At 37.1% G+C, this 27,729-nt stretch overlaps 1 protein-coding gene across 11 annotated transcripts in view; it reads left to right on the forward strand.

The window, feature by feature from the left end:
* Positions 1–27,729, forward strand: part of PCDH15 (protocadherin related 15) — a 1,355,521-nt gene that overhangs the window by 1,041,489 nt on the left and 286,303 nt on the right. For all 11 annotated transcript variants that reach the window (XM_073353680.1, XM_073353679.1, XM_073353682.1 and 8 more), the window contains 3 exons: positions 5,316–5,450; positions 8,154–8,303; positions 23,525–23,718. In XM_073353680.1, coding sequence (XP_073209781.1) covers positions 5,316–5,450; positions 8,154–8,303; positions 23,525–23,718 — 479 coding nt within the window. The remainder of the gene's footprint in view (positions 1–5,315; positions 5,451–8,153; positions 8,304–23,524; positions 23,719–27,729) is intronic.

Below are 27,729 nucleotides of genomic sequence, written 5' to 3' on the forward strand. Positions count from 1 at the left end.
GTACAAAATATTACCCCCGTTATCCTTGGACTGGCCGCTACCACCACCAAACTAATACTGGTTACTGGGGAAGAGCTGTTTGGACGCGTCCTTCCCCCCAAAATACTTCCCAAAACCTTGCATCCCACTTCCTGGACAAGGTTTGGTAAAAAGCCTCACCAATTTGCCTAGGTGACTACAGATCCAGACCCTTGGATCTTAAGAACAATGAACAATCCTCCCAACACTTGCACCCCCCCTTTCCTGGGAAATGTTGGATAAAAAGCCTCACCAATTTGCATAGGTGACCACAGACCCAAACCCTTGGATCTGAGAACAATGAAAAAGCATTCAGTGTTTTACAAGAAGACTTTTAATAAAAAATAGAAGTAAATAGAAATAAAGAAATCCCCCCTGTAAAATCAGGATGGTAGATACCTTACAGGGTAATTAGACTCAAAAACATAGAGAACCCCTCTAGGCAAAACCTTAAGTTACAAAAAAGATACACAGACAGAAATAGTTATTCTATTCAGCACAATTCTTTTCTCAGCCATTTAAGAAATCATAATCTAACACATACCTAGCTAGATTACTTACTAAAAGTTCTAAGACTCCATTCCTGTTCTGTCCCTGGCCAAGACGACTACAGACAGACACAGACCCTTTGTTTCTCTCCCTCCTCCCAGCTTTTGAAAGTATCTTGTCTCCTCATTGGTCATTTTGGTCAGGTGCCAGTGAGGTTACCTTTAGCTTCTTAACCCTTTACAGGTGAGAGGAGCTTTCCCCTGGCCAGGAGGGATTTCAAAGGGGTTTACCCTTCCCTTTATATTTATGACAGACCCTCTGCCCAGATTTGCAAATTTTCATGAACTGATTTGAGATTGGGAAGTAACACAAACTCTAACCCAGGCTCAGTATAAATGGGTTCAGTGCGCATTGTGAATGCTTTTTGCAGCTCAGTTAATTGTTTCAGATTTGTAACTGTTGTTGTTTCCATTTTCATAAGGTACATAATTGCTTTATATGTATTTTTGTTTGTATTTATTCATTTTATATCATGTTTGTTTTGTTTTGTAGCTTGTACCAGATGCCATTCCTGTAGGTACTGGGTGTTGAGTGTGTGAAACTATATTTTGGTTGGAATTGTGTGCTTTGGTTTCTCTTTCCTTCATTTTTATTTCAGTAAAGCTGGGAAACTTTGCAACTATTGGTTATTTAGAGAAGTCTGCCTGTAACACTTTAAATACAGTGAGCCATATTCATTTCTGCTGTAAGCCCACTTAAATCAATGGAGTTTTAACAGGGATATGTTACAACTGTTTTATATATTCAGCAGATAAATATATATCCTGCTACAAAATAAATTGTCATTGCTACAGAAGATTACATTGATTACTTATCAGCTGGGTAAATAAATAGTCTAAATAGTGCCAAGATAAAACATATGAGGTTTGTTCTGCATGCTTGAAGTGGTTCTTAGCTGCATGTTGTTAGTTTACACTATTACGTGTAGTTTCTGATTGCTGGTTCTATCTGATCTGCTCAGACCTTTGCAGACAATTTGGCAGAGAGAACCTCAAATACGCACTGTAGTAGTCAAGAATGATAGTGCTTATGTTCAATCCTTATTTTAAAAAAATATGATTATATTTATAATCGTGATCACAAAAGTGACATATAGTGTTCCATTAGTTAGTTAGTCTCAGTGTCTCCCATATCAAATCTGCTCAATTTGCAAGTCAGAGATTTTTTTCCTGACATTAAGCCTAAACTGCAATCAGAATTTACCTGGCAGTTTTTGTTAATGATGGATGAGATTGAAGAGAATGGTAACTTGCATTATTATAGCTTTGTGGAGGAGTATGTCTCTTTCACCGTATCAGTCCTATCACAACCATCTTCCCAATATTCCATTCTAGATACTCACCAAGTATTCACTTGCTTTGAGATGACCGTTCTAATGTCTGCGATGAATAAAGAAGTGTCTTTAGCATAGAAAAAAGCATCCATATTCCATTGATGGACCTCAAAGAAAGTAATAGAACACATAGATGGTCAAAAGCAAAGGGTTATAATGGAACCCAGGGAACCCAACATGATTATATGTTTGAAACAAAAGTCATCCAGAAAGTGAAATTAATCTTGTCCAAAACTGTGTGAAAGCAGGAACCGTATAAGACTGATTTGGCTTGAAGGTCACACAGTCTTGAGGAATCACTTGTGCGATTTTAAATGAAGTGGAAAGGTTCAAAGAACTAAATTAGAATGAACATTCTTAGAGTTATAAACAAATCCTTTAGTTGAACCGAGCCTGTGCTGACTCAGTACCATATAGAGATAGGGTGACCAAATGCCCCAATTTTATAGGGATAGTCCTGCTATTTGGGGCTTTTTTTTTATATGGGCTCCTATTACCCCGCACCTTCTGCCCTGATTTTTCCATACTTGCTATCTGGTCACCCTAGATCTAAAAAATAATGGCTTGGAATTTTCTGAAAATACAGTTTTGTGTTTAACTTTATAGCGTCTACAAGTAAACAGTCATTGCCACTACTTCTCCTGGAAAAAACATAATGGACACCCCTTTTTCTTTCTTTGGACTGTTAATGGCGAAAAGAGTTTTAATTTTACTGACAGTTGTCGTGGTTACAGCGAATCTTTAAGTGACAGGAAACCACTCATTTGTAACACTTCTTGCACTTAGTTTTTAGCAACTGAAGTGTTTTTCTAGCTCTAGGACTTAAATAGTGTAATCTTTGTCTTCCAAAACCTGTGCTTCGGTGTCCTAGAGTACTTTGGACTGCAAAATTAAATATTTTTTTTCATCTTTTTGCCCTATTCTGTGTTTGCAACTGTTTATTACAGTATTATATTTTTAGTTCTTTTGTTTCAGGTTGTTGAAATATTTCAGTTATGCCTGCTAGGCCATGAGAATCTTAAGGTTTTTCACTTGAAGTACCTTTTCAATTCCTAAATCTTTCTGCATAGTTGATTAGCTAGGAGTAGAAGGAAATAACTGATCTTTAGGAAAGTTGTTTATGATACAGTTTGAATAAATGCTCTTAGAACAAGAACAGTTCTCTCAGAAAAATAATATTACACCTTTTGACACTGTGTTTTAGTGTTCATAACCGTATGGCTATATATTTGTCTGGTTTTGTCTATAGAATTCTTTTGTGAGATGAGAATCTAAAAGCCATAACAAGTTGAAGCTTCAGATTTCATTTAGTGGCACTGACATATAAATGTAGAGTATGTCCATTTCCTCCTTAGGTGCTAAAAAATAGTGAAATGAAGATCTTATTTTGAAGTATTTCACTTTGATATGTGTGCATGGGTGTAGGGAAAGGACCTCAAAATGCATTTTTTTTTAAGACAAATAGGCGTTTTGCAACCACTGGATTTGGTGAAGATGGTAATAGCTGTAATATTTGATCAATAATATTGCTTTGGCCTTCTTTCCCTTGGTCTGTACCATTTTAGACAATTTCTGTGTGACTAATTTTCTAACTTAACATCCATTTTCTATTCTGATCAGTCACATAGCAGCCCTTGCCATAATCTCTCCTATCTACTTCAAGAAATGAACTCAGGTAACTAGTAGCCATGCTGAAAAATAGCAGAGGTAGTGTGTCCCAAATTTAAAAAGCACTTAGTAGGTTCCAGTCAGATTATATAAAAATCAAAGGGGCATTTATTTTCAAAAAATCAGAGAGAAAATAAAATTAAAGTGTTTAAAAAGTTAATTGCAATACATAGTAACTGCAAAAGATCCAGTAAAATCAGTGTAGCAGGTTAGATACATAGTTAAATAAAAGGTGCCCATTCCTCTGGTTTTGTGTCATTGCAACAGCAAAAAATGCATAGAAAGATAGCTTAACTAACCAATTAGGGGTTCCTCTGGTCTAGGGGAATCTGCAACTGACATAGATTGGGCATGATTGTGTTGTTCCCTGCTCCAAAGTAGGGCTGTCTCCATGGCCAGAGTTTTGGTGCCCTCCTAAGGTTGCTCTAAATTGTTCCTCAAGACAGACCTGTCATCCAGCAGCCTGAGGATCAGGGATCCACAATGTACTTAAAGCCCCTTTTGCAGCTTCCTATAGACCCCCCACTCTCAAGCTATGCTGGTTGCTAAAGAGCTAATCCACAGGTTCTGGCCATTAAACATCACATCTCTTGAGTAACTTTTGATAGGGAATATGGCCCTTTCTGACGCTCTCTCATGGCAGTTCTAGTCTGTCCCTTTTTCAGACAGTCGGTGTCCTGTCTGTTCCAAAGTGCAGTCTGACGGCCTCTTCTCTGGAAAGGGTTATTGTTGCTTTTCCCCACACCATTGAAATAACCATTATCTACTCAAGCTATGTAAAGGAATACAAACTAGGGTAAGTTCCAGGTCAGTCGTTTAGTATGTCTTTTAAACCTACTCATACCTTTTGGCACATTCAAGTTAAATTGCATCTGCACAGCTGCTAAACTTCATAGGATGGGGAATTCAAAGCATGGGAATTTTCCCTACTAGACTGTTTAGAGAAGTCTTGAGCTGCCAAATATATCACATACATTTCCTAAAAATGTTATTTCAAAATCAAAATGAATATTAAACTATAGTGTTTCTAGATTCTGAGGTTTATTTTCATTTATGGTCAAAGTAATTATCCTTATTTTTATCTGTGTATAAATGTTTTTTTTCTTCTGATATACAAGGATATGCCTGAATGTTTTGTACTACAGAGTTTCTGCAACAACCAGATACTAATCTTCAGCATGTGGTAGACATTGTTTATCTGAACATTTTATTGCTGCACTAAGCAAATGGGAAGATTTCTCAAGATATGCTATGAGGACAAATGCTATGAATCAGAGATTAGAATCTTTATCTTGATAAAGTAAAATGCAGTTTTAAGAATTATCTGTTTAAAAGTCAAAATGTTATCACCCTATTTTATTAGGGGTTTTTTGTGTTTTTTTTAAATGTTTTTTGGGGGGAGGTTCCCTAAATTTTTTAAATTTATTTTCAAATATTTTTTCAGAATATTACATTTTAAAAGCGGGCTAATGAAAGCAATTTAGGGTGTTTTGCTGTTTTAGAGACTCTATCAGTAATGGTACTGTGGATTGTAAACTCTTTCAGGCAGGGACCATCTTTTGGTTTGTACAGCACCTAGCACAAAGGCTGAGAGGCACCACAGTAATACAAATAAATAATAATAATAATAATAATAATAATAATAATAATAATTCTGCTCATTTACTCTATAATTAATGCTTGCATGATTTTTGAATATTTACATATATATTACATATTAATAAATATTTATTTCTTTTCTTTGAAGACAAAGGATCCACAGCTCCGTCTTTTCCTAAATGATTATAATACATTTTTCACTGTGACTCAGACTGGTATAACCCGTTACCTCACCTTACTCCAACCAGTTGATAGAGAGCTCCAGCAGCTATACACCTTCTCGGTAAGCAATATTATTTCAAAAACACACCAGGAACTGCTCAGGTATTATAGCATTTTAATGTTGAAAAAGCCAATATGGTATTTACAAACAGAATGTTTTGATATGACAGAGAAAAAATAAAACAGAACATATGCTTTTGAATAGGCTGTCCTCTGCTCTCTCTCATACACAAATTAATGCTCACTTGGAGGATAGGAATCATTTAGGGGCTAGATCATTACTTTATAATTTGTCTTGAATAAGATGTAGTGTGTAGCTGTAGCACCCAAGGAACAGACCAAGGAATGAAGTCTGACTCAGAGTTGCTCTCTTCCTTGTTCCTCCCTGGATCTAGGTGAAGGAGGAGTTCATCCTTTTTAATAAAATAGCTTACTTCTCCCATTTACCTAGGCATCTATCTGGTAGGTAAAGAGGGCTGAAATTCCCACTTCCCACTACTCACTGCAACCTCCCTGCTCTCTTGCTGACATTGAGGAGGCATAAATGTGTGAGCGGTTCAGAGAAATTTAGGAAATTCTAGTGTGTATGTTCAACCAAATCCTGCAAGATACCAAGTGCCTTTTGGAAGGTGCCAAATTACTTCAATTCCCATTGATTTCAACGGGAGCTAAAGGTATGCAGTTCTTTGCAGGTTTGGGTCCAAAGTGAGATTATTTTCAAATGCTGGTTTCCTTTCCACATCTTGCTCATATTGACAACATTGCTAGTTTGATGGTTTAATTATTAATAATATCCTTAATTTTGACCAATAAACACATGCTCATAGTATCCATTTGATGAAAAAATCTTCCCCTACACAGTTCTGGGCTATAGAAATTCATTTAGCTTCAAACCAGTACTGGTTTGGTGTAAGTATAGAGAACCAGAAACTATTTAAAATTCCCTGCAATTACAAGAAGATTGAGGGAGAATATATACATTTTTCCAGAGTTTCTGAGACAGCAGCCCAGTCACTTACGCTATATACTTCGCCTCTGAGCTTTATTAGGAAACTTGGGACAAAACCAAGGCTTCAACAATCATTTCTTTCCTATTGCCTGATACACGGAGGTATTTTGTGCCAGGTGTTGTGGAAGAGCAAAATAGGAACTGGCTCTAAAACCACTGGGGTGCTCCTCAGATCACATGAATCCCCAGCAGGGGAGTTACAGTGAATGTCTGGTCCCTTTGGATTTTCTGAGCAATGCAAAGCGAGCACAGAAAGAGTGAGAATCTGCCCCTCTAAATAGTAAAGAACACAGGATGGGAAAGTAATTAAGGCACTGGGCTGGGACTTGGTAGGTGTGAGTTCAGTTCCTGGCTTTATCATGGACTTTTTATTTGACTTTGGGAAATCACTTCTATCTTTGTGCCTCAATTCTGCCTCTGTAAAATAATTTTTCCTTTTCCTTATCCTTTGTCTTGTCTATTCAGATTTTTTTTTTGAGACATGGATTGTCTAACTCAGTGGTTCTCAACCAGGGGTATGCATTCCCTTGCGGGTACACAGAGGTTTGCCAGGGAATACATCAACTCATTTAGATATTTGCATAGTTTTACAGCAGGCTACATAAAAAAGCACTAGCAAAGTCAGTACAAACAAAAATTTCATACAGACAATGACTTGTTTATACTGCTTTATATACTATCCATTGAAATGTAAGTATAGTATTTGTATTCCAATTGAGTTATTTTATAATTATATGGTAAAAATGAGAAAGTAACCAATTTTGCAGTAACAGTGTGCTCTGACGCTTTTGTATTTTTAGGTCTGATTTTGTAAGCAAGTGTTTTTTAAGTGAGGTAAACTTGGGAGTATGTGGGACAAATCAGACTCCTGAAAGGGGTACAGTAGTCTGGAAAGGTTGACAGCCACTGGTCTAACTTGTAGGTGCACTGTGCGTAGCACAATGTAGACCAGTCTCAGGGCCTCATGGCACAATAGTAATACAAATAGGAAATTATAATAATCACCACCATCTTATTTAGGATTATTTCATACAGTTTGGGGCCATTGTCAGGAGAGAGGCAAAGTATTGAATAGACGCTGAGACTGAACTAACCTCTCACTACCAGAGGATGGTTCATCCAGGTCAAGATAAAAAACAGTACCAGGGTAATGTGAAAAGGCAATGTCCCATTGCCTGAGATGTACTTGTTCTGGGGGGAAGGAGGAAATGGGCTGAAAGTAGGATTTTTCCCACTACTCTCTGCCACCTCCCTGTGCTCTTGCTGACATTGAGAAAGCATACATGTATGGGAGATTCAATGAAAGTTAGTGTGTATGTATAACCCAATCCTGCAAGATCCCAAGTGCCTCTTGGAAGGTGCTGAATTCCTTCAAACCCCATTGATCTCAGTGGGAGATAATGGTACTGAGCTTGTTGCAGGTTTGGGCTAAAGTGAGATTATTTGAAAATGCTGGATTAATAGAGGTCTCACATTGCAGGTCCTCTGGCATTGTACTGCATATATTTACACTCTCTTTTCTGTTTCATTATTCAGTACATTATTGCTTCTTTTCAGCTGAATTCCCATGGTATCATCATATGGGTAGTCTAGTAAGATAAGTATACAGATTTTTCTGGTAGGTGCCAAAACATGCCAGATTGAACATAAAAAGACAAATGGATTTTACTTGCAAGAGTTCATTTTATTCTTAGTTGCATTTGTCTTAATTCTACCCCATTAAAGTGCTTTTCTGTATTCTTTTTTCCTTTGAAGATGACAGCTTCTGATGGTGTACAGGAGAGTACCGCAGTTATAGTCAATATCCTGGTGATTGATGCAAATGATAACTCGCCAACCTTCTCCAACATATCATACAATGTCAAGATTTATACAGACATGAGGCCTGGGGAAAACATTATACAGGTAACCTCATGCCTTTTATCTAGCTGTGTTGAACAATTCTTTGCTAGCAATATGCAGTTTTGAAGTTAATATTAATTGTACGTATACTGAAAACAGGTAGAAATGAAAACAACAAGGAGTATGGTGGCACCTTAAAGACTAACAGATTTATTTGAGCATAAGCTTTTGTGGGTAAAAGCCCCACTTCTTCAGATGCATGGAGAGAGAGGCAGAAATGAAGTGTATGTGTCTTCCCCCATTTAAATAATGATATATGTCATTAAAAAATTAACAATTGTGAACCTCAAAAACTTCGTAGCTTAGTATGTTTTGAATAATATGCCAAAAATTCAGCTGCTTATCTGCCACTTAATCAAAATTTTGGAGTTAGAAATCTTGCACAAATAGATATTCTCCTAAACTTTCCAGCTTCTGATGAGATGTGAACTGTCACAAAAGCAATTATTCTCCTGCATGTTGACAACTCCACATATAGTCCCAAATAAAACCTGTATGTGGATAGGCACATTATTATGAATTATCCAGAAATATTTCTAACTTGCCTTTTAATGAGAGTCAGATGTACAATGGTCATTCATTTTTCAGTCCATGCCAATGACTGTATTATTCGCATTGTAGTGCACTGTTACACCTGAGAAATGTTGTTTATAGTAGAAGAAAAGAGGAGAAAGTATTGTTTATTGTTTAACATTTGTATAAAGCACGTTAAATAGTGAGTAAAACATTGAGTGAAATCCTGGCCTTATTGAAATCAATGGCAAAACTCCAGCTGATGACAGTGGGGCCAAAATTTATCCATGGTCTTTGCCCCTAAATACTTGCAGTTTAAATTGATCACAACAAGACAAAAAGGTGCTTAGTAAAGATCAATAGGCAAGGGGAATGGAGAGGGTGGTAAAAAAAACCTTTTTAGTAAATATAATTGGTAGTTGAATTCATGAGGGAGGGAATGTGGTTTAAGAAATGGAGTAGATGTCAAGTCTCTCAGAATGTATTCCTTGATCTGCATTGACTTGCTATATATACATGGGAAAGTCATCTGGCCTCGCTCTGCATTAGTTTTCCCATCTGTAAAATATCTACTTCACAAGGTTCTGTGAGGCTTAAAGAGCAGGTCTGGTCTGGAAAGTGACTGGAAAGTGAAAAGTGACACTGTGGATTTCCATGTTAATTGTCAACCTCAATGATTTCTGTATCAAATATGCTCGGTTAAAGTTCTAGATTTTTTTTTCAAAGCAAGTTCTGCAAACTTACTCTAGGATCTTAGAATCAAGCTTAGTTGTTTCATGTTCACAATAACGGTTCTACAGGACAAATGAGTCAAGGATTTCACCTTCAGTGTTCAACACCCATCCACAAGCACTTTTGTTTTCAATTATGCTGTCAGTGACTTTTTTCCAGTCTCATTGCCTTTAATGAGTTTGTACAAATTCAACTGAATGGAACTTAAGGATTGTCTACATTAGGGAAATGTGTACCAATGTAAACCCCTAATGTAGATGCATTGCACCAGTGCAACACAGCTGTTTAAACTTATGCTGTGCTCTTTCTTCTGCTGCCCTTTTTCTCTGCTCCTTTATGGGGTTTGTAAGAATGAGAGAATCAGCACAACCAAATACAGTATACTTCCGATTATCCAAATAACATGCGGGGCACAGATTTTGTTTGGATAATAGAGATGGCAGGAGCCATTCAGCAGCAGGGTGGCTTCCCTGTGGCTAGGGGCTCATCCTCCTCTCAGTCTTGGCCTGGAGTCCCTGCTCAATTATCTGAACTTCCACATTATCTGAATCCTTTCCTTGTCTCCCAGCATGCAATACATGCTACAGAGGGGCTGTATCCTGTGCTGGGAGACAAGGAAGGCATTTGGATAATGCAGAGGTTTGGATAACAGGGTTTCAGAAAAACGGGAGTATACTGTGGTGCCTGCAAAATTCTTGTCAAAGCCACATTGCAGAGTTCAGTTTTGCTATTTTGCTCACTGTATGTATAAGCTGTGAGACTGATGATTTCCTGCAATATCTTGACTGAACTTTATTGAATTAAGTTAAACCTTATTGAATTAGGGTTAATGCCTTTGGCGGTATATTGTATTAAAAATGCAGCTATGTATGTACTATTGTGGCATTGTGTGTATCTTCTCTAGTACGGAGGGGGGAATGCTAATGTACTATCTTTCTTAACAACCCTTTGAAGCAATCCTTCTGGAAAGGTATGCATATAGTAGTTCAAACTGCATTCTCCAAGGAGTGGTGCCTTTCCTGGGCCACTGAATGGACATACAGGTGCAGTTGCCCTGCACTGTAACCCAAGTAATCTGTGCACTACAAAAGGGACATTTGTCCTAAATATCTTGCAAACTTAGTACAAATTACAGATCACTTTAATAAGAAACATGTATGTATTGGTATTGTTAGGGGCTTATTCCTTCACCCGCTTACTTCCCTGGTCCTTCTCGCATGAACAGAGAGCAACAATACCCGAAGTCCAAAGGTGCAAACAATTCAATGTTTATTGGGGTGAACTTCCAGCAAGCAGGATTCCAGTTTCCTTCCTTAGTGTCCCCCTTCCCAGCTCTGACACCACAGAGCCTTACTTGTGTCCCTGTTCCCATTTCCTCCCCTTAGCAAAACATGATTCCAATTTCCCCACCCCCATTCCCTGTTCCCATTCCCCCCCCCGCACACCCACTCACTTCCTGATTGACTGCAGACTATATAGTAAAACTTGAGTTCTGCTTAGCTATACCTTAATCAATCATTTTACTGAACTTTAACTAACCAATATTAACATATTGTTACCAATTGTATCCCACCACCTTAATTAGTTTACACCCAGCAAAATTAATTATACAGCAGACAGAAACAATCACAGAACCAGACAGAGATTTAGCAAAGTGGGAACTATAATGACAAAACAACACAGAAATGAGGATTTCACATCCCAGCTATTGATAAGTGAGTTCTTGCCAGATAGGACGCTATCAAACTAAGTTTCCTTTTACATTTTCTAGGCACTTCCCTTTCTCTGGAGGTGATAGGACAGGATTGTATTTCTAACAGCCCAATAGCACCTTATTTCAATGTGCCTAGTTTGGAATGTGAGGATGTGACCGTTCGCTTCCCAGTTTATGGCTGCCTCTGCTGCTGAGCCAAAGGCCTTAGCCTAAGAACAGGGCCTCAGACTGTCACAGTGAGAAAAGGCCTTATACAGTCAGACAGTGATTTTGATTCTCTCTTTTATACCTCTAGAACTAGCTAAGTGATAAGAATACACCTACATTCTTTGAGTATAGGCCTTTACAGACAGTCCTGAATATCCTAACAGGTATGATAAAACACAACGTAATTTTTTGAAAGACCAGCGCTGATGTGTATAGGGATATACCTCGTACCTAACCATGGAATATAAAGCTAAACTTTGGAAATTTGGCAGGTCATTCTCTGTCTCAGTTTTGTAATCTAGATACTGGCACATTAGGAAGATGTTAAAAATCCTGCAAGGGATCCACTGGGATAAAATCCCCTGAAATTCAGAGAACTGGCTGTAACCGTGCCTCAGTGGGTCACAACTGAGGATGCCAAATTCAGGTCGAACTGCTGAGATATAAGGCAGATAAACCCCAAAACTGGTGGCTAATCCCCATTGGATATATCAAACCAGCAACAAAAGTAAACTTCTGTTTCACCATACTAGCTAACAAGAAGTCATTAAAGCAGTTTCCGTGGGCATCCCAATCCTATTACCACCAAAAGCACTGGATTTAAAGGTGAGTGGTTCTTTACAATGATACCAAAGGACCACCCACACACCCAGGTCAATATATAACTCAGATCCTACCCAGAAATCATGCTGATGCCAATCCTTTAGTATCTAAAATCAAAAGGTTTATTTATAGAAAGAAAGAAAGAAAGAGACTCAAATACATACAGTAATGGCAAAGTTCTTGGTTTAGGCTTGTTGTAATGATGGAATAAATTGCTGGTTTAAATCAAGTCGCTGGCTGCTTCCAAATCATTGGAAGGACCTCAGTCCCTTGGTTAGAATGCTTCCATTAGTATAGTCCATAATCCAGAGGTTTGGGCACAATAGAGGCTAGAGCAGGATAGAGGCAAAATGGAGGGGTTTCCAGGACCATTTATATCCTCTGCCATGTGGAGGGAAACCCATGGCACAGGTGACCAGATAGTGTTTGGAGTCACATTGGCAAGTCACACGTTCAAGCCCAATTTCACTCAGTCACTGCAGGAAGCCATTACCTATATTCCAGACAGAAAGTTTATAGGACAGTCCACTCAGTGTAGATGGGTGTCTCCCATCGGCTATTATGACTTAAGTGTACTTTTGATGGGCCACTCAGTTTGAATAGTCCCTCCAAGATGGGCTGGCTAACTATTTCATGGGCGTTACTCCAGGAGCAAACATTTAAAATCCAAGTATAGAGCCAATATTCATAACTTGAAATACAAAAATGATATGTGCATACCGATAGCATAATCATAACCAGCCAATCATAAACTTTTTATAGATATCTTTCATGCCACATTTTATACAAGATTTGTTGCAAATATATAATAGTGATTGCAACAATGATCTATATAGTTATAGTTTATCAGATGATGTCACACTGGCCGTAACTAATTCTGCAATTTTCTAATTTGTACCATATCTATGTCAAAAGATAAAATGTTATACTTTATAAGGTAAGGAAACAAAGCTTCTTAAAACATGCTAATACATTGTCACTGTGAAAGACAGACAGTACTATTCCTTTTCTTTGAAAACAATAAGTAAAAACAAGGCTGTGTGGGAAAGTGGTCTTCCCTGTGTGGTCTTGCTCTTTCTATTTTCTGCCGGTGATGAAAAACAAGAGCAGGAAGGGTGTTTGAAATGATATTTTTTAAAAAATCAACCAAAGTGATTTATTTTCATTACTCTATCACAAGTTTTATTTTGGGTTTAGAAAATAACTTTACAGCTATATTTCCATGCATTGACATATCTTTCAGGGTTATTTTCCTTGCTTAATATTTTTCTTGATATTTTCCCCGAAGCAATAGATTGTTTAATGCTTGTTTAGCTCTGTCATCTGTATGTAAATATAAAGTTGCAAACTGGGAATTTCAAAGGAACCAAATGGTGTTAGGCATGCAACCTCCTTTGAATTTCAGTGGGATTTAGGCACCTGTCTTCTTTAGGATCTTTTGAAAAATCCTAGTCTAACTTTCTTATTTAAATGTGGCAATTCAAAACTGGATTAAAGTGTCAGTTACATGCTCTTTGGTACCTTCTTTTCATCACTAAAGTAAAACACAAGATTTAGGTATCATAAAAGTGAAATCTACTTTTGTTTAATGTAAACTATAGGTGTATTTATGAATGCAATAGAAGGATAAAAATTAGTGTATACAATTATTTTCTTGTATTATTTATTAAATTTGATGAAAGTTAAGTAATTGTGTGAAAAAGCTTTGTGCGTATTATCGGTGTTTTTTTTTATTATATGCATTGGAATGTGACCTCAGAAGTATGTTCTTATAGTACAAGAGGGTCATCTTGGGAGTTCTTGGGGAAACAAAAAGCTCCCATAATTTATATATGATATGAAACTCCCATACTATAAGATAAACTTGCTTTTACAGAGTTAATTATTATAAGGACCTGAAGGACTAGAACCCAGGTCTGCAGTTCCTAGGACAGCTATCTGACATTCCTATATCATCACTGGGAGGTTATGCAGAGTCACCTCCAAGGAGAACTGTGGAGGTTAGGTGTCATGGGAAGTACCACCCAAAGGGGCCAGAGCAACAGCACCCTGCTGCCTCTGATTGCCCCATCCTTACTATTTAACCCTAAAGGGTGCCCCAGAAAGTTGTCTGGGCAACCATATAGCTGTCTGGTTTATTGCAGCTCCAGGCCTTGCATCACTTCTGATTTCCAGTCTCTGATCCCATCATAATTGGTTCTGAACTTTGATTTTGAATGAAATAATTACCCTGTATACTCATCTGTATGTACATAATTAAACTGTTTGTACTTATTTGCATGTACATGTGACAAAGCATTTCATTCTATAGCACCACCTCCTAATTGCTTTAGAATATTTTAAGACACTTATCTCCTTTGAGATGATGCTCAGCTATGATTCAAAAGGAAAATGACCCAGGTTGAATTTGTTTAGTCAGTGAAACCACTTACTCCAGTCAGAGAAAGTAGGTCTGAAAAGGCAGCACTGACCTCACTGAGTCTGTGTAATTGGATAGTAATTTACACATAAGCAAAGGATGTCTATGTTCCCTAATTCGATTGCATTAGAGAAATAATTAATAAAAGGATTAATTTATAAAACACTTAGTCCTTCTACAAAAATGCTAATTCCTTCTCCAATGTATTAGTTTGTTTTCATAAAATGACTAGTTTGCTTTTAAAGTTTGAAAGCCAAAAGAGTGTTGTTGTACTATGATTAAACAAATAAGTAAAATCTGGGCTGCATTTGTGGCCCTTGCTAAGGTCAGCTTTGTGCCAAAGGGATCTTAGACCAGCCCTAAATGTGTAACTTGCCACTTCCCTAGGGTGGTGAGGATTCCCAGCACAGGGAAATTCTGCTTTCTCCCCTACTTCCTCCCATGCCAGACACTACATGGGACACCTACAGCTCTGCCATATCTCTGTCAGTGGAAGAGTCCCTATAGGACTGGTTCTGCCAGTGCAGTTTTATAGTAGCTCAAGCTGCACCAAGTGTAAGTTCACCAAAGCCTGGGATATGGAACATTGAATATCCAAAAAATAAAGAGAAACTGAGGTTTCTGCACAAAAAAAAATGAGATTTTTTTTGTATTTGTAAATACCATAGACTGAAATTAAAAGTACTTGAAAGCACATTTCTACTTGTGAATTTGCTATTTTGTTGGGAAATCATTTTGATTTTAATACTGATAAGTATGTGGGTAGTTAATTTAATGAATTTCATATTTGCTACCCCCCCTTGAATCCTTAAAAAAATGCAGAGCACTGTTCTGCCCTACTGAAGGGTAACTGCATCGGAGAGAATACATTCATTACAAGTTAAACTCATAGATTTACTTCTGTGGGAGGTGGAAGGGGAGGAAGCAGTGGGTTTTCCATACCCCTGTGGAAGAAGCCATGATGCATGCTCAAGAACTAGATGGATTTCTGGGGATCCACAAGAGCCACAGGGTCATCCTCACAGAAACCCTATACCTCTGAACCAGCTCTGATGCCCCCTGCTCCATATCCCTTAATTCAATTGGAGGGGCAACTCACTGGAAATGAATAGTCTCTGGTTATAGAGACGTCTGCTGGCTTTCTCAGTGGGCTTGGTGGAGGGAGTAATTTGGCTCCTGCACTGTAACCTGACCTGTCTGGCTTTGTGGATCCCCTACAGCATAGCTTCTACAGAATTGCTAGAAAAGAAGAGAGTACTGCAGCGGAGGAACTTGCCACTTTCATAAATCCGGTTCCCATCTGCCTGCAGATAGGAAGAGGGGAAGAGCATTCAAAACAAAGAATTAAGAACTATCTCTTCAATAGAGATGGGTGTGGTAGTGTTTGCCTTACTCCCAAGTCAGAATTTCTTTTATTTCGGATGTCTGTCCTAAGAGTTGTAATCTTAAAACTGTTTTGTAGGATTGATGCTATTCTCTTCCAGTTGAGGGTCGGGTATTTTGAATAGTTGTCATTTTGGTATTTTTTTTAATAATTATTTGTGCTGTATGAGATAGATTTAATGTCCTGTCCGTCTTGAGAATTTATTTTTATCAGACCATTATGTCTGGTTTTCTAGGAACTGTACAACATTCCACAGCTGAGAAATTAGCAATTAAATAAATCTATTGTTTTGATTTTAATACTGATAACTATGTGGGTAGTTAAAAATGAAGCATGATTATTATTTTGACTTAACTTCACAAAATAGCCTAAATGTATACTGGTTAACTTTGGTGGGCGGGGTTAATTTTCTTGTAGGTTTTTCTGTTCTATCTGCCATCATTACCATTGCTATTAGTAATGTTTGTCTATCATAACTCAGATGATTAAATGAGTTGCATATTAATAAATGGAGTGTGTAGTTCTGTGATAAAATTATACTTTAAAAGATAATGTAAATGATTCACACCATGTCATTATTTAATTAGACATATCTTTATTTTTATATATAACATATATTGGAAATAAAATGAAGCAAATGTACAGGAAAGAAATCAGCAAGGAACAGAGAACAGTAACCAAGAAAATGACAGAGCTGAGGAACAAAAATGCTAGATCTCTGTATAAATTTGCCTTCGGGGGCCAAAAACTTTTTTGGCCTTTGAAAGCCACAAAAGGGATCTTTATTGTATTTTTGTATTGTATTTTTATTCTGTTTACAGAATAACTCCTGAGCTACCCTTGAAAAGTATGCTCTGCTTTTCTTGTCTGAAACTGTATTTTAAATGTATGAAACAAAAGTAACCAATTTTATTTTTTCTGTTTATGTTAATTTCTCCCTATTTTTTATTAGAGGACTGTATCATTCTGATATGTCCATGTTCAGAAGACTTTACAGTACATTGTCATAATAACAGTTAAATATGTCTATGGGTAAAAAGAAAAGGAGGATAAGTAGGGGAGTGGATTAATGCACTGGTTCTCAACCAGGGATACATGTACCTCTGGGGGTACTCAGAGGTCTTGCAGGAGGTACATCAGCTCATCTAGATATTTGCCTAGTTTTGGAACAGGTTACATAAAAAGCACTAGCGAAGTTAGTACAAACTAAAAGTCCATACAGACAATGAATTGTTTATACTTCTCTATACACTGAAATGTAAGTACAATATTTATATTCCAATTGCTTTATAAGAATATGATAAAATGAGACAGCAAACAGTTTTTCAGTAATAGTGTGCTTTGACACTTCTGTATTTTTATGTCTGATTTTGTAAGCAAGTAGTTTTTAAGTGAGGTGAAACTTGGGGGTATGCAAGATGAATCAGACTCCTGAAAGGGGTACAGTAGTCTGGAAAGATTGAGAACCACTGGATTAGTGCATTAGTTGTTCACCTCTGGAGACATTAAATAATCCTGCTTCAGGTGAGAATTAAAAATGTTTTTAGAGGTCCAGTCCTAGCTCCTGCTTGTCATGTGGCACAAAAACACCATACTCCTTGCCATGCATGGTCATGGTGGCCAGACATGTTGCTGAAGATCAGGAATGGTAGCACATTAATAGATCTGCATGTGGAAACATCTGCATTGCAGGTCTCTTGCTTGCAGTTTAAATGGTCATAAAGAGTATTATTAGTTCTGACAGCTAATTTTATTTACAAAATTAATAAAATTAACTCTTTTATATCTCTTCATGAATTGTCTTGTCATCATCTTAGGCTATGTCTACACTACCGTGGTAAGTCAACCTACGCTACGCAACTCCAGCTATGTGAATAACATAGCTGGAGGCGACGTACTTTAGGTCAAGTTACCGCAGGGTCTACACCCCGGGGGGTCAACGGGAGAAAATCTCCTGTCGACTTACCTTACTCTTTTCGTCGGGGTAGAATACAGGGGTTGACTGGAGAGCGATCTGCAGTTGATTTGGCAGGTCTTTACTAGACCCGCTAAATCAACCGCTGGTGGATCGATCTCAATGCATCGATCCCTGCTGTAGTGTAGACCTGCCCTAAAATGTGACATGCTTGAGATTTAACTCCCTATCTTCTAAACAATCATCATTTTTTCATTTAGCACACATATCTCAGACAATATGTAAAGTAGGATTTTGCAATCCAGTGCACACTAAGTACTGACAATTTGTTAAGAATCTTTTTTAAAGACCAAATTTTCATATCCTGTATTGTAAATTATACATTTTTGTATTTGCAATGTGCCATGTCTTTGTTCCTGTTGATTTCTTAAACTTACATCTTGCAATGAATCTTGTGAGCATTTGCAGCTAAATTTCCATAAAATATCCTGTAAAAATGCACCTAGAGTTTTCTGCCTGTACTTGTTTACAGACACCTGTGTGTGGCATTCCTGCAGAATAGTTTCTAAGCACAAGGTAGATAAGCTGTTAAATGCAAACAATTGAGAGAATCAGAAGCTAGATATAAGGTAAGAGAAAATTTGGTCCCCAAAGCACATTTCAAATGTTTTATTTCAAGTACAGATAAACCCTGAATATATGAATGTCCACATTAAATAAAATTCATATCTGGTCCCAGGTCTGAATTTTTATTAAAGTCAAAATTAATTTTTATGACACTTTGATTTTAAAATGTATTGCATACTCTTTGAAACCTTTGTAAAATCAGGTTTCTCTGCATACATCAAGAAATGCAGTAGTATGTAAACTTGAGCTAAGGTTCAAAGTGATTGGTTGGAATGGAAAGGGGTTATGTGAAATTGTGTGTCTAAGACCAGGGCTTTAATTGTAGTTTGTTCTGCTCTAATTAGTATTACATTTGATTAGTCCAAATCAATAACTTGATGGAGTATATAATGGATTATATGCACTTTTTTCTTGCAGAAGCAATTGCTAAATTACATGGGGAGCCCAAGAAAAGATGAAAAATGTGCATAGTTGCTGTCTGAGCTTTGACAGCCCAGTCATGGCAGTCCTCAGTGGCATATTGCTCCAAATGACTCAGCTGTACTGTTTACATGCTAATTTTCATAAAATTACCCATAATGCTAAAATAAATTTGTACTAATTAAATATGACTTTGAAGAATCAGACTTGTTTGACTGGAACAATCATTCCAAATATGGATGTTGGGAGACAAACCAGTTTGGCAGATAATATCTGTACAATTCAATTTAGGTCAGCAGGATCTAATCATGTATGGCATTTGGGATTCAGACCAACTTGACTGAAAGTTAGTTCATGACAGATGCGGGACCAATAGAAGTGTTGATGATCATATGTTTATTAGCTTCATAACTGGTTCCCTGAAACTGTCACTTCTAAAGGGACCTGGGTCAAATGGAATAGTCCAGTTCCTCCCTTTAAGTTTAAAGTGATTGAGATTGATCAGAGTTTTTATACTCATCAAGTATATGGCTTTATAAGATGTGATGTTAATAATGTTTCTTATTATAGTTTTTCGTTTGCCTGTTACCAAACTAGCTCTTGCTGGGTTGAGTAGCTGCAGAATACATGTCATTTTTATTATTAAAATTATTAATCTTACATTTTGAAGGTAATAAAATTACTGTTACTGTATGCAAGAGACATTTTGAGGAAGCAGAATAAATCCTATTTAGTCTGTTACTTTTTCTACATATTTTGACTTTAAAATATTTCCCAAATCATGTTAATTATGAAGCCCTATCACCTGTCATTTGAATTTCCAAAATTATAAACTATGATAGCAGTTCTTGGACTTCAGTTCTACTTTTCAGATATCTTTTTGCCCTAAAAGTTTTATTCAGATTACTTAAATTTTCAAAGCCTCTTTTTTGTAAATTTAATTAACCTTACTAATCTATATATTTAACTGATTTCTCTTTTCATGCTGTCACAGTAAAAACTGGTCCTGCCTCAACTGCTGAAGTTAAATACTTAGGACCTTGGATTTTTTTTTTCCTTTTTTTTGTGTGTGTTTTTATTGTTGGTGTTCAGTGCGGAAGGGTATTGTAACACTTTGACTATGCCATCAAGTTTTTATAGTAAGTTTTCTTTGGAAGGCTAATGAGTATGAGCAATTGCATAGGGTAAATGTAGAATATTTGATTACAGGAATATGCAGTTCGAGAGATGTTTAAGATGTAAAAAACTCTGACACATCCGTGCTTTTTCACTGGAGGTGCTTCTGCAAACCCTAAGGGAGTATAAAAAGTGGATTTTATGTGATGCAGTTTGATGTGTTGTCTTTATCTAAGCATCACAGGGTATTATGTTGAAACACCAAAGGCACCATCATATGGAATGTAGAGCAGTTATGAAACTACACAGTTTATAGGATGTCCTGTGCAGAATTTGGCAAGAAAGCACAGAATTAGAGAAGTGTGTTCCAAGGACAGTGTGTGACACTTTGATTTGTTTAATGACTTTCTAACATGAGTTGCTCACTATCTTGAAAACAATTGAAGGGTTTCATTATTAAAAAACATTTCAAACATTCAACCTGAGTATGATACCATGCTACCTCTCAAAAAAGCTGTGGAGAGCTTTGTCTGTTCGAATGAAGTATGTATCACAAAGATAGTTCAAAATAAACTTTAAATGAGCTGAATATGATAGAACTTTAATTTTAAAAAAAACTTTAACATACCTTTGTTCACTTAGAAATGCACCTTATATTGCTATACTGTATGTGAAGACAATAATGCACTTTAATTTCAGAGTCAGCGCATCTTACCTAGGGTACAGTTAATTATAACTATCTTATTTAATCCATTGTTGCTTCTTGAGAAAGGGTTGATTCTACAAAGAGCATCGTGTGCAACAGCAGTAACAGCCTCTGTCACCTGCTGCATGCTGAATCCATAATTTGAATGTCGGATCTACCAATACATCCAGATAATTTCCTCTTATCATATTAACTAATTCAGTGCATGTATACTATACTGAACTTGGGTATTGGTTTTGACTAAGTGCCTCTGTCTGCACATTACAATTGATATTCCACTGAGCCTATTTGTGTACTCTATCAATATTCTGAAAGAAAGCTACATCCCTTAGTGTTTTATTCACTCCCTGTAGCTTAGAATCATATGTAAATGTAATTATCATGCACGCTACATCTTTGGTTGTACTCTCCCTGCTTGCTCTAGTGGCAGGATACTGTGTGTGTTTGATACTGTGTGTGTTTTCCTTTTTCTTGTCTCCCTTTCACCAGGGGCCTTGGGAGCAGATAGCGCTAAGGTTGTAAATAATATTCTCTGAACTGCAGTGGCATGACCAGGGCTGGCAGCGTAATAATATGTTGATTAATAGGTTACATTATATTCTAATCCAGGAGAGGATTTGAGTGACAGGCTGGCAAGAGGCCACCTCCATATATGCTTCTGCCAGCCTACTGAGTGTTGCAGGGGCAAAGAAGAGGATTTCTGGCTCCCAGACAGTTACCTGAACCTGTCTCCATGTTTGCTGACTCTGTGGCTGCATTAGGGGCTGTGGGAGCAAGAAAGCAGGAAGGCAGATGGGCCAGCAGGAATCTTTAGAGGAAGTAAAGTCAGAGGAACTTTAGAGGAACTTTAAGTAAGAGCTGCTTAGTGTGGGTTCTTACAGTTTTCCATATCTCCTGCTGTTCTTTTCCTGTACAAACTGATGCCTATTATGCTTCATACCTTCTGCTGCCCAACACCAAACATGAGCAACAGGGGATCAAGATGTGAAATTGGTTTTTTGTCACTTTCATTTCATCGCTTTTCACTCAGGAAGGTGAGCTGATGGACATGTTCTGTGGCTGGCAGCCAAAGAGACATGAGACTTTCAGAGAACTTCCTACAGTTTTACTGAAGTTTGTCTGCACTGTGCTGATTGACTGTTTGCTCCACCTCTCCCCTTTCCCCTCCCTCACGGTCTCTTCACCTCCTCAGCTTAACTCCATGCTTGCCCCTCTTAGTCTTCCCCCAGCCCTGTTCCCCCCACCTCTCTTTTGTTCAGTGTCCCTTCTCCCTTCACTTTATTGAACTGATCCATTCCTAACTACACGTCCCTCCTCAACCCCTCACCTCCCAAAACCATGGAACTAATGTGAGGTTTGCTGCCATTACATTATTCACTCTGCTTGTGTGCTATATCCCTTTCCCCCACCCTGTGTCTGTCTTGTCTATTAGATTGTAAACTTTTTGGAACAGGGACTGTCTGCCACTCTTTGTACAGTGCCTAGCACAATGGGACCCCATTCCTGATTGGTCCTTAAGCACTAACCTAATAAACCTGCTTAATAATGATACTTCAACTATTTTCCCCACATCTGAGTGTAGCAGAATGCAATACCTCTTTTTTCATTTTGTGGATGTGGTGTTAATTAAGATGGCTGTTCTAAATGTCTGATATAAAGTTCCAGGGATGAGCACCACCACTGATTTATTTATAAATATTTATGTACTTTTTATGGAATAATCTGTTCATTCTGCATATGGAAAGAGAAATGCTAAAATGTGCATACTTTTGATCTGTTCTCAAGAAATATAGTCTTCCTGAATCACAAGCAACTGAAGTGAAAACATCGCCTACTTGTTCTATATATGTCTGTTGTGTGAATATAGTGCATTGACGATGATAATGATGTCTATTCAATACAGGATATGCCTGTAGTTCCAAATCATCTTAGTGCACTTGGTAAAAAACACACATTCCCTATATCTCATATCAGAGACTGTGCATATCATATACTGGTAATACACTAGGAGTAAGAAGCAAGAGCTGCTGTGTATCTCATTACAAAGATAGGAATCTACCATTTCCAATGGCATAAACTCCTATTTCTAGCCCTAATGGATCATAAGATATCTGACCTTAAACTTGCACATCCTGGGTATCGGAGCTTTACAGTTTTGTGGGGAAAATGTCAAAAACAGAGTTGCAATAAATGGTTTTGGATTTCCTGTGCATAGCATCTCTCTCTCTCTTTTGGTGATATATGTGTGAATGTGCACCTTTATCATTTCACTTGGACTCGGTTATCTAATCAGTCTGTGGTACACCTCCTAGTCCCACTGCCCATAAATGATAATGCCATTGTTCCCCACCTTAACATGAACAGGTTTTTATGCAAGACTTGACTATCATAATTTTTGGCAGCAACAGCACTATCCCAATACAGTTTTAAGGAAGACAGAGGCAGGGAACCTTTCCATGAATAAACTTCAGACCCTCAGTTCAAACATTTATTTTGTTCTTGTAAATAACATGTTTGGTTGGGATATTTTTAGGAAGTGGTGGAAATTCCTATCAATAAAGAATAACATCAGTGTTGTATTAATTAGCCTTTCATTAATACTTAGATTTCATGTAGCTTACTCGCAGTCCTAAATTCAGGACTGGTTGTTTTGGATTTTTTTTCCTGATGCAAGATTTTCTTTTACTCATTTTATGATGTTCTAATTTTAAATTACATTTTCCTATGACAATATTTTTAGTGAGTAGATGCAGAGTGTTTCTTCTTCCTTTGAAAACTTTCTTCTCCAAAGCAAGATCCCTTGTTGAGAGAAAATAAAATAGAATGGAATTGATTCTTAAGTATTTACATTCTGATTTTCAATTGCAGCTCAGTGCCATAGATGCAGACCAAGGGCCAAATGGGCAGATCATATACGGAATTCTGGCTGGGGACCAGGGAGACTTCATCATTAATGATCGAACAGGCCTTATCACCATCGCTCCAGGAGTTGTATTGTCAGTAGGGAGGTCCTATGCTCTCACTGTCAAAGCATCTGACAGTGCTCCTCCTGCACAGAGAAGGTAATTAATTATATAATAAAAGTATTTTTCAACCTATGTCTATCCCAGCAATTAAATTTAAGAAGCACAGAGTATTCTTATTCCTAAAAATCTGCGGTGCATCTGGCATTCAGAGGGATATGGCTTCCATTTACTCTATTTTGTGTGTTGATCCCACTTCAACTTTTTTTTTTGATAAGTACTATGTTAGAAATTAGTCTAAGTCTTGCATTTTCATGGCTTATTTGCATATTCTCTGCAGCTCACAACTTTCACAATTCTAGGAGAATGAAATAGTCTCCTTTTAAAAATTAAATTATTACCTGTTGAATTTTATCTGTCCTTGTTTGTATGAAAAATTAAAAGTGAAAGAAAGGAAGATAGATGTTGGTTTTTTCTGGACTTCGCTTGCTGTGATGCAGAAATGGTTAATAATAGTATCTTCAGAATGATTCCTCAGCTGGCAACTGCCTTCTGCCTAGGTGACAAGGTATTATAGTATTCATGTTCATCTGGACTTCGCTTATTTTGTCACATAAATTGCAAGCTGTGCAAATAATGAAGTACACACCACTAAAACCTAAATTCACACCAGCAAAGTCATTTAATGTCTAATCTCAGACTACTGTCAGATCAGAGCAGTTTGTGTGTTGTCTGTGGTTGGCTCAGGATTGTTGTGTCCCCCAATAAAGCTATCCAGTCCCACTTTCCTGCTTCTTTTGTTCTTGAATTCTGTGTACTGAAAATAAGCAAAAATGTTGGCACTTCACTATTGGTGTAGAGAAATACATAACAATGGTTGAGATGACATGTTCTGGGCCCAATGCCAGTAAGGCGTCGTTGAGCTGAAAATGTGACAAGTCCATTCTCCAATTAAGGGGACTGGGAGAAGCCTTGTGTAACTGCACCTCTCAGATGTTTCTCACATTCACAAATGGGGCAGTCAATGTAAGAGAAAGATATCGTCATGTGAGTTTACCCAGATGCCTCTCCCCTGCCCCCCAAGACCAACTTCTGCTGTTAAGTCTGCAAGCAATCAGCACACTATGATGGCTAGATTGAGCTGGATGTTATTTGTTTATTCCAAATTACTGTATATTTCCAAATTCTTGGACTATGCTCATCCATTAGACTATTTACAAACTAAGCTCTGTAAACATGTGATCTTATTGTTCTTACATTTTGTTTCCCCTTCCCTCTTATCATGTGTTACATTCTTCTGTTGCACCATGTTTCAATTGAGACTGTAAGCTCTTTGATGCAGACACCATGTAGTCTTATATATTTGTATAGTGCGTAGGACTCTGGGTCCCTGATTAGTTGGCTCTGAAATACAAATAATACTTATGCCATTCCAAGTAGGTATTGAAGTTCATTCTCAGATGTTTCTCCCTTGACCACTAGCATTGAACAGGAAGATCTTTAAGGTTGTTGTTAAAATATTTAAAGCATTTGACTCAGAGGCTAGCTCTCTTAGTATTCATGGTGTCCATTACACCTTGGTCCAAGGTAGACTTTTCATTCTTTACAGCACATTTTCATGAGTAATAAACCCTTTACCAAATCTTTAAAGAATTATTAACACGTGCCCTAAGATCTATATATTAATGGTATCCTGCTGGGGGATGAATTCCTTACGTCTATTAGAAAGGCTACTTATTACAATATTCGCTGAAAGCAAGTTAAGATCTCACTTCTTGTAGTTCCATTGATCTATTTTGTTATAGACTTATGACATATTTTTTTCAAAAAAGACTAGTGATTTGGGATGCCTCAGTTTTTGAGTGTCCAACATGAGCTGCATGCAAGGAAAACTGACTTCCAGAGAGTGGATGTTCAGAACTTGCAGTAAATCAGGACTCTCTCAGGCATCTTAAGTGAATCACCCAAAACTACTAGACAGAGATTAGACAAGGTTTATCGAAGACAGACAGATGGCAACAGAAGAAAAAGTCTGGTAATTACTCACTTGGCTTTAAAGTTAGGTAATGCACACAGGCTTATTTTATTTCAATCAGAGAAATAGAATCTTTTAATAAATGTCTTAATTCATATTAAGGGTGTAACTCCACTATTCTCAGATCCCATACCCTGATACCAGAGCAATTGTTTGAATAAATGGCAATGGATTTTGCTTGTTCGTTTATTAAAGAATCAAGCAAGAGTGGAACACACATACAATCTTACTGGAGGATTGCTAACGTTCAGAAGAAGATTTCTCCAGTTGTTATATTTCAGTCCCCCCCCCAGTAATTCCAGACAGAATTCTAACACACATAGAGGACATTCTTTAATATTTTATCTGAGAGAAAAAGAGTCCAAGAATTAATGAGGTTACACAAACCCTAAAAATGACGGGCCAGAGGAGCAGTACTAAATCTAATACACTCTTGCAAAATATGCAGTTATGGGCTTTAGTAGACTGAGGAATGTGATGAGCCAAACAGACCCTGATGCACACTGTCCAGGTTTGCATAATAAAGTGGAGTGGCATCAACCTAGGTATTGGGGGTGGGGGAATTACTCTAGGCAGGTTCTTTTCATAGTTTAGGGAAGTTGAGGAGAATGTTTGGCTCTGACTCAATATTATAAAGGAACAGTGGTGCATTGCTTATAGAGCAGCTCAAAGAGACGGTACAGTCTTTAAGGAAAAAATGACTACCAGATAGAAACTCTTTTTGTTTCCACAGAAAGCTTGAGGGAATCTATTTGGACAGACCTGGAATCAAGCTTTAGGCTCGGTCTTGTTTTTGTTGCTTTGTCTTTATACAGCAAATAAACAAAGGAGAACATTAGAATTCTAGTAAAGAGCTGAAAAGATCTGTTATTAATAGTACTCATATATTTAGATAGCTTAAAAAAATTAAACCAATCTATAGCACAAGATGAGATAAGTGATGTGTAACTGATATTTTTCTGGAAGACTAGAAAACTAAATATTTCAATTCACTCACTCAAAAATTCATTTGCCTACTTACCATGTTTCCTTTTTAAAGTATAGGGAAATACTGAAGTTTTTTCATGTAACACTGTGTAGTAATTGAGGTCAAATATTAACTTTTTAATGGTGACTACTATATACTGAGTATTTTATAGAATCAAGTTTATTAGTGGTTTTAGACTAATCTACAGCTGATGGCATTTCATGGCTAAAGGCTACGTAATTGACTTCGTTTGTTCAGGATGTCGTCCTAGGGATATAGAAGTTTGTTTAGTTGAAGAGTGATCTAATTCAATAAAGTACAATGGTTCTACTTATAAAGTTTCTTCCTTGGAAGGCTTTGTGAGAGAAATTTCTTATATACTTAGAATAGGGGAATACAGCTCTCAAATGTGACCATTATTCCTGGGAAAAAATAAGAAAGTTTAATGGGGTTTAGTAAGAGTCCAATAAGAAGTAAAGAAACATGAAATAGTAATTTAGAGGAGAAAAAAATCTCATTGTCAAACAAAGTAATAAATGACTGGGTTCTGCTTTGTGAATCCAAATTTAAAATTAGCTGAATTCTATGTCTTATTTTTGATTAACACTTCAAATTAATGGTTTGTAATTCATTATAGCCATATGGTAAGATACTGTACTCAATCAATATTGATTGAATATCAATATTCTTCAGATATCCATTATTAGCTAGACTTAGTAACATGGTATAAGTGTACTAAATTATATTTAATTACATTAATCAAGGACAAATGTTTCATGTTTAATTCTATCAGCTTTTCGCTATTTATGTCATAGTTAAGGAGCCATTCATGGGCAATTTCCAGTGTACTGACAAAAAGGAAAGGCATTTGTCATATGTGAGCAATTATAGAGCAGATTTTAAGGTTTTCTGTCCTCTTCCAGTTCTTCTTAGACTGCAGGATCATTACAGTTAATGATGAAAACAATCCACCAGATCAGGTCCATCCACCTGCCCATCTACATCATAACATTCTTGGAAAAAACATACTGAATGTAAATGTGTTTTCTCTTTGAAGGCTGTCTACAGTGATGCAATATGTCCTCAGAAATGAGATTCCACTAATATG

Source organism: Lepidochelys kempii, chromosome 7 (genome assembly GCF_965140265.1).
Source record: "Lepidochelys kempii isolate rLepKem1 chromosome 7, rLepKem1.hap2, whole genome shotgun sequence".
In the NCBI taxonomy this organism is placed as follows: Eukaryota; Metazoa; Chordata; order Testudines; family Cheloniidae; genus Lepidochelys; species Lepidochelys kempii.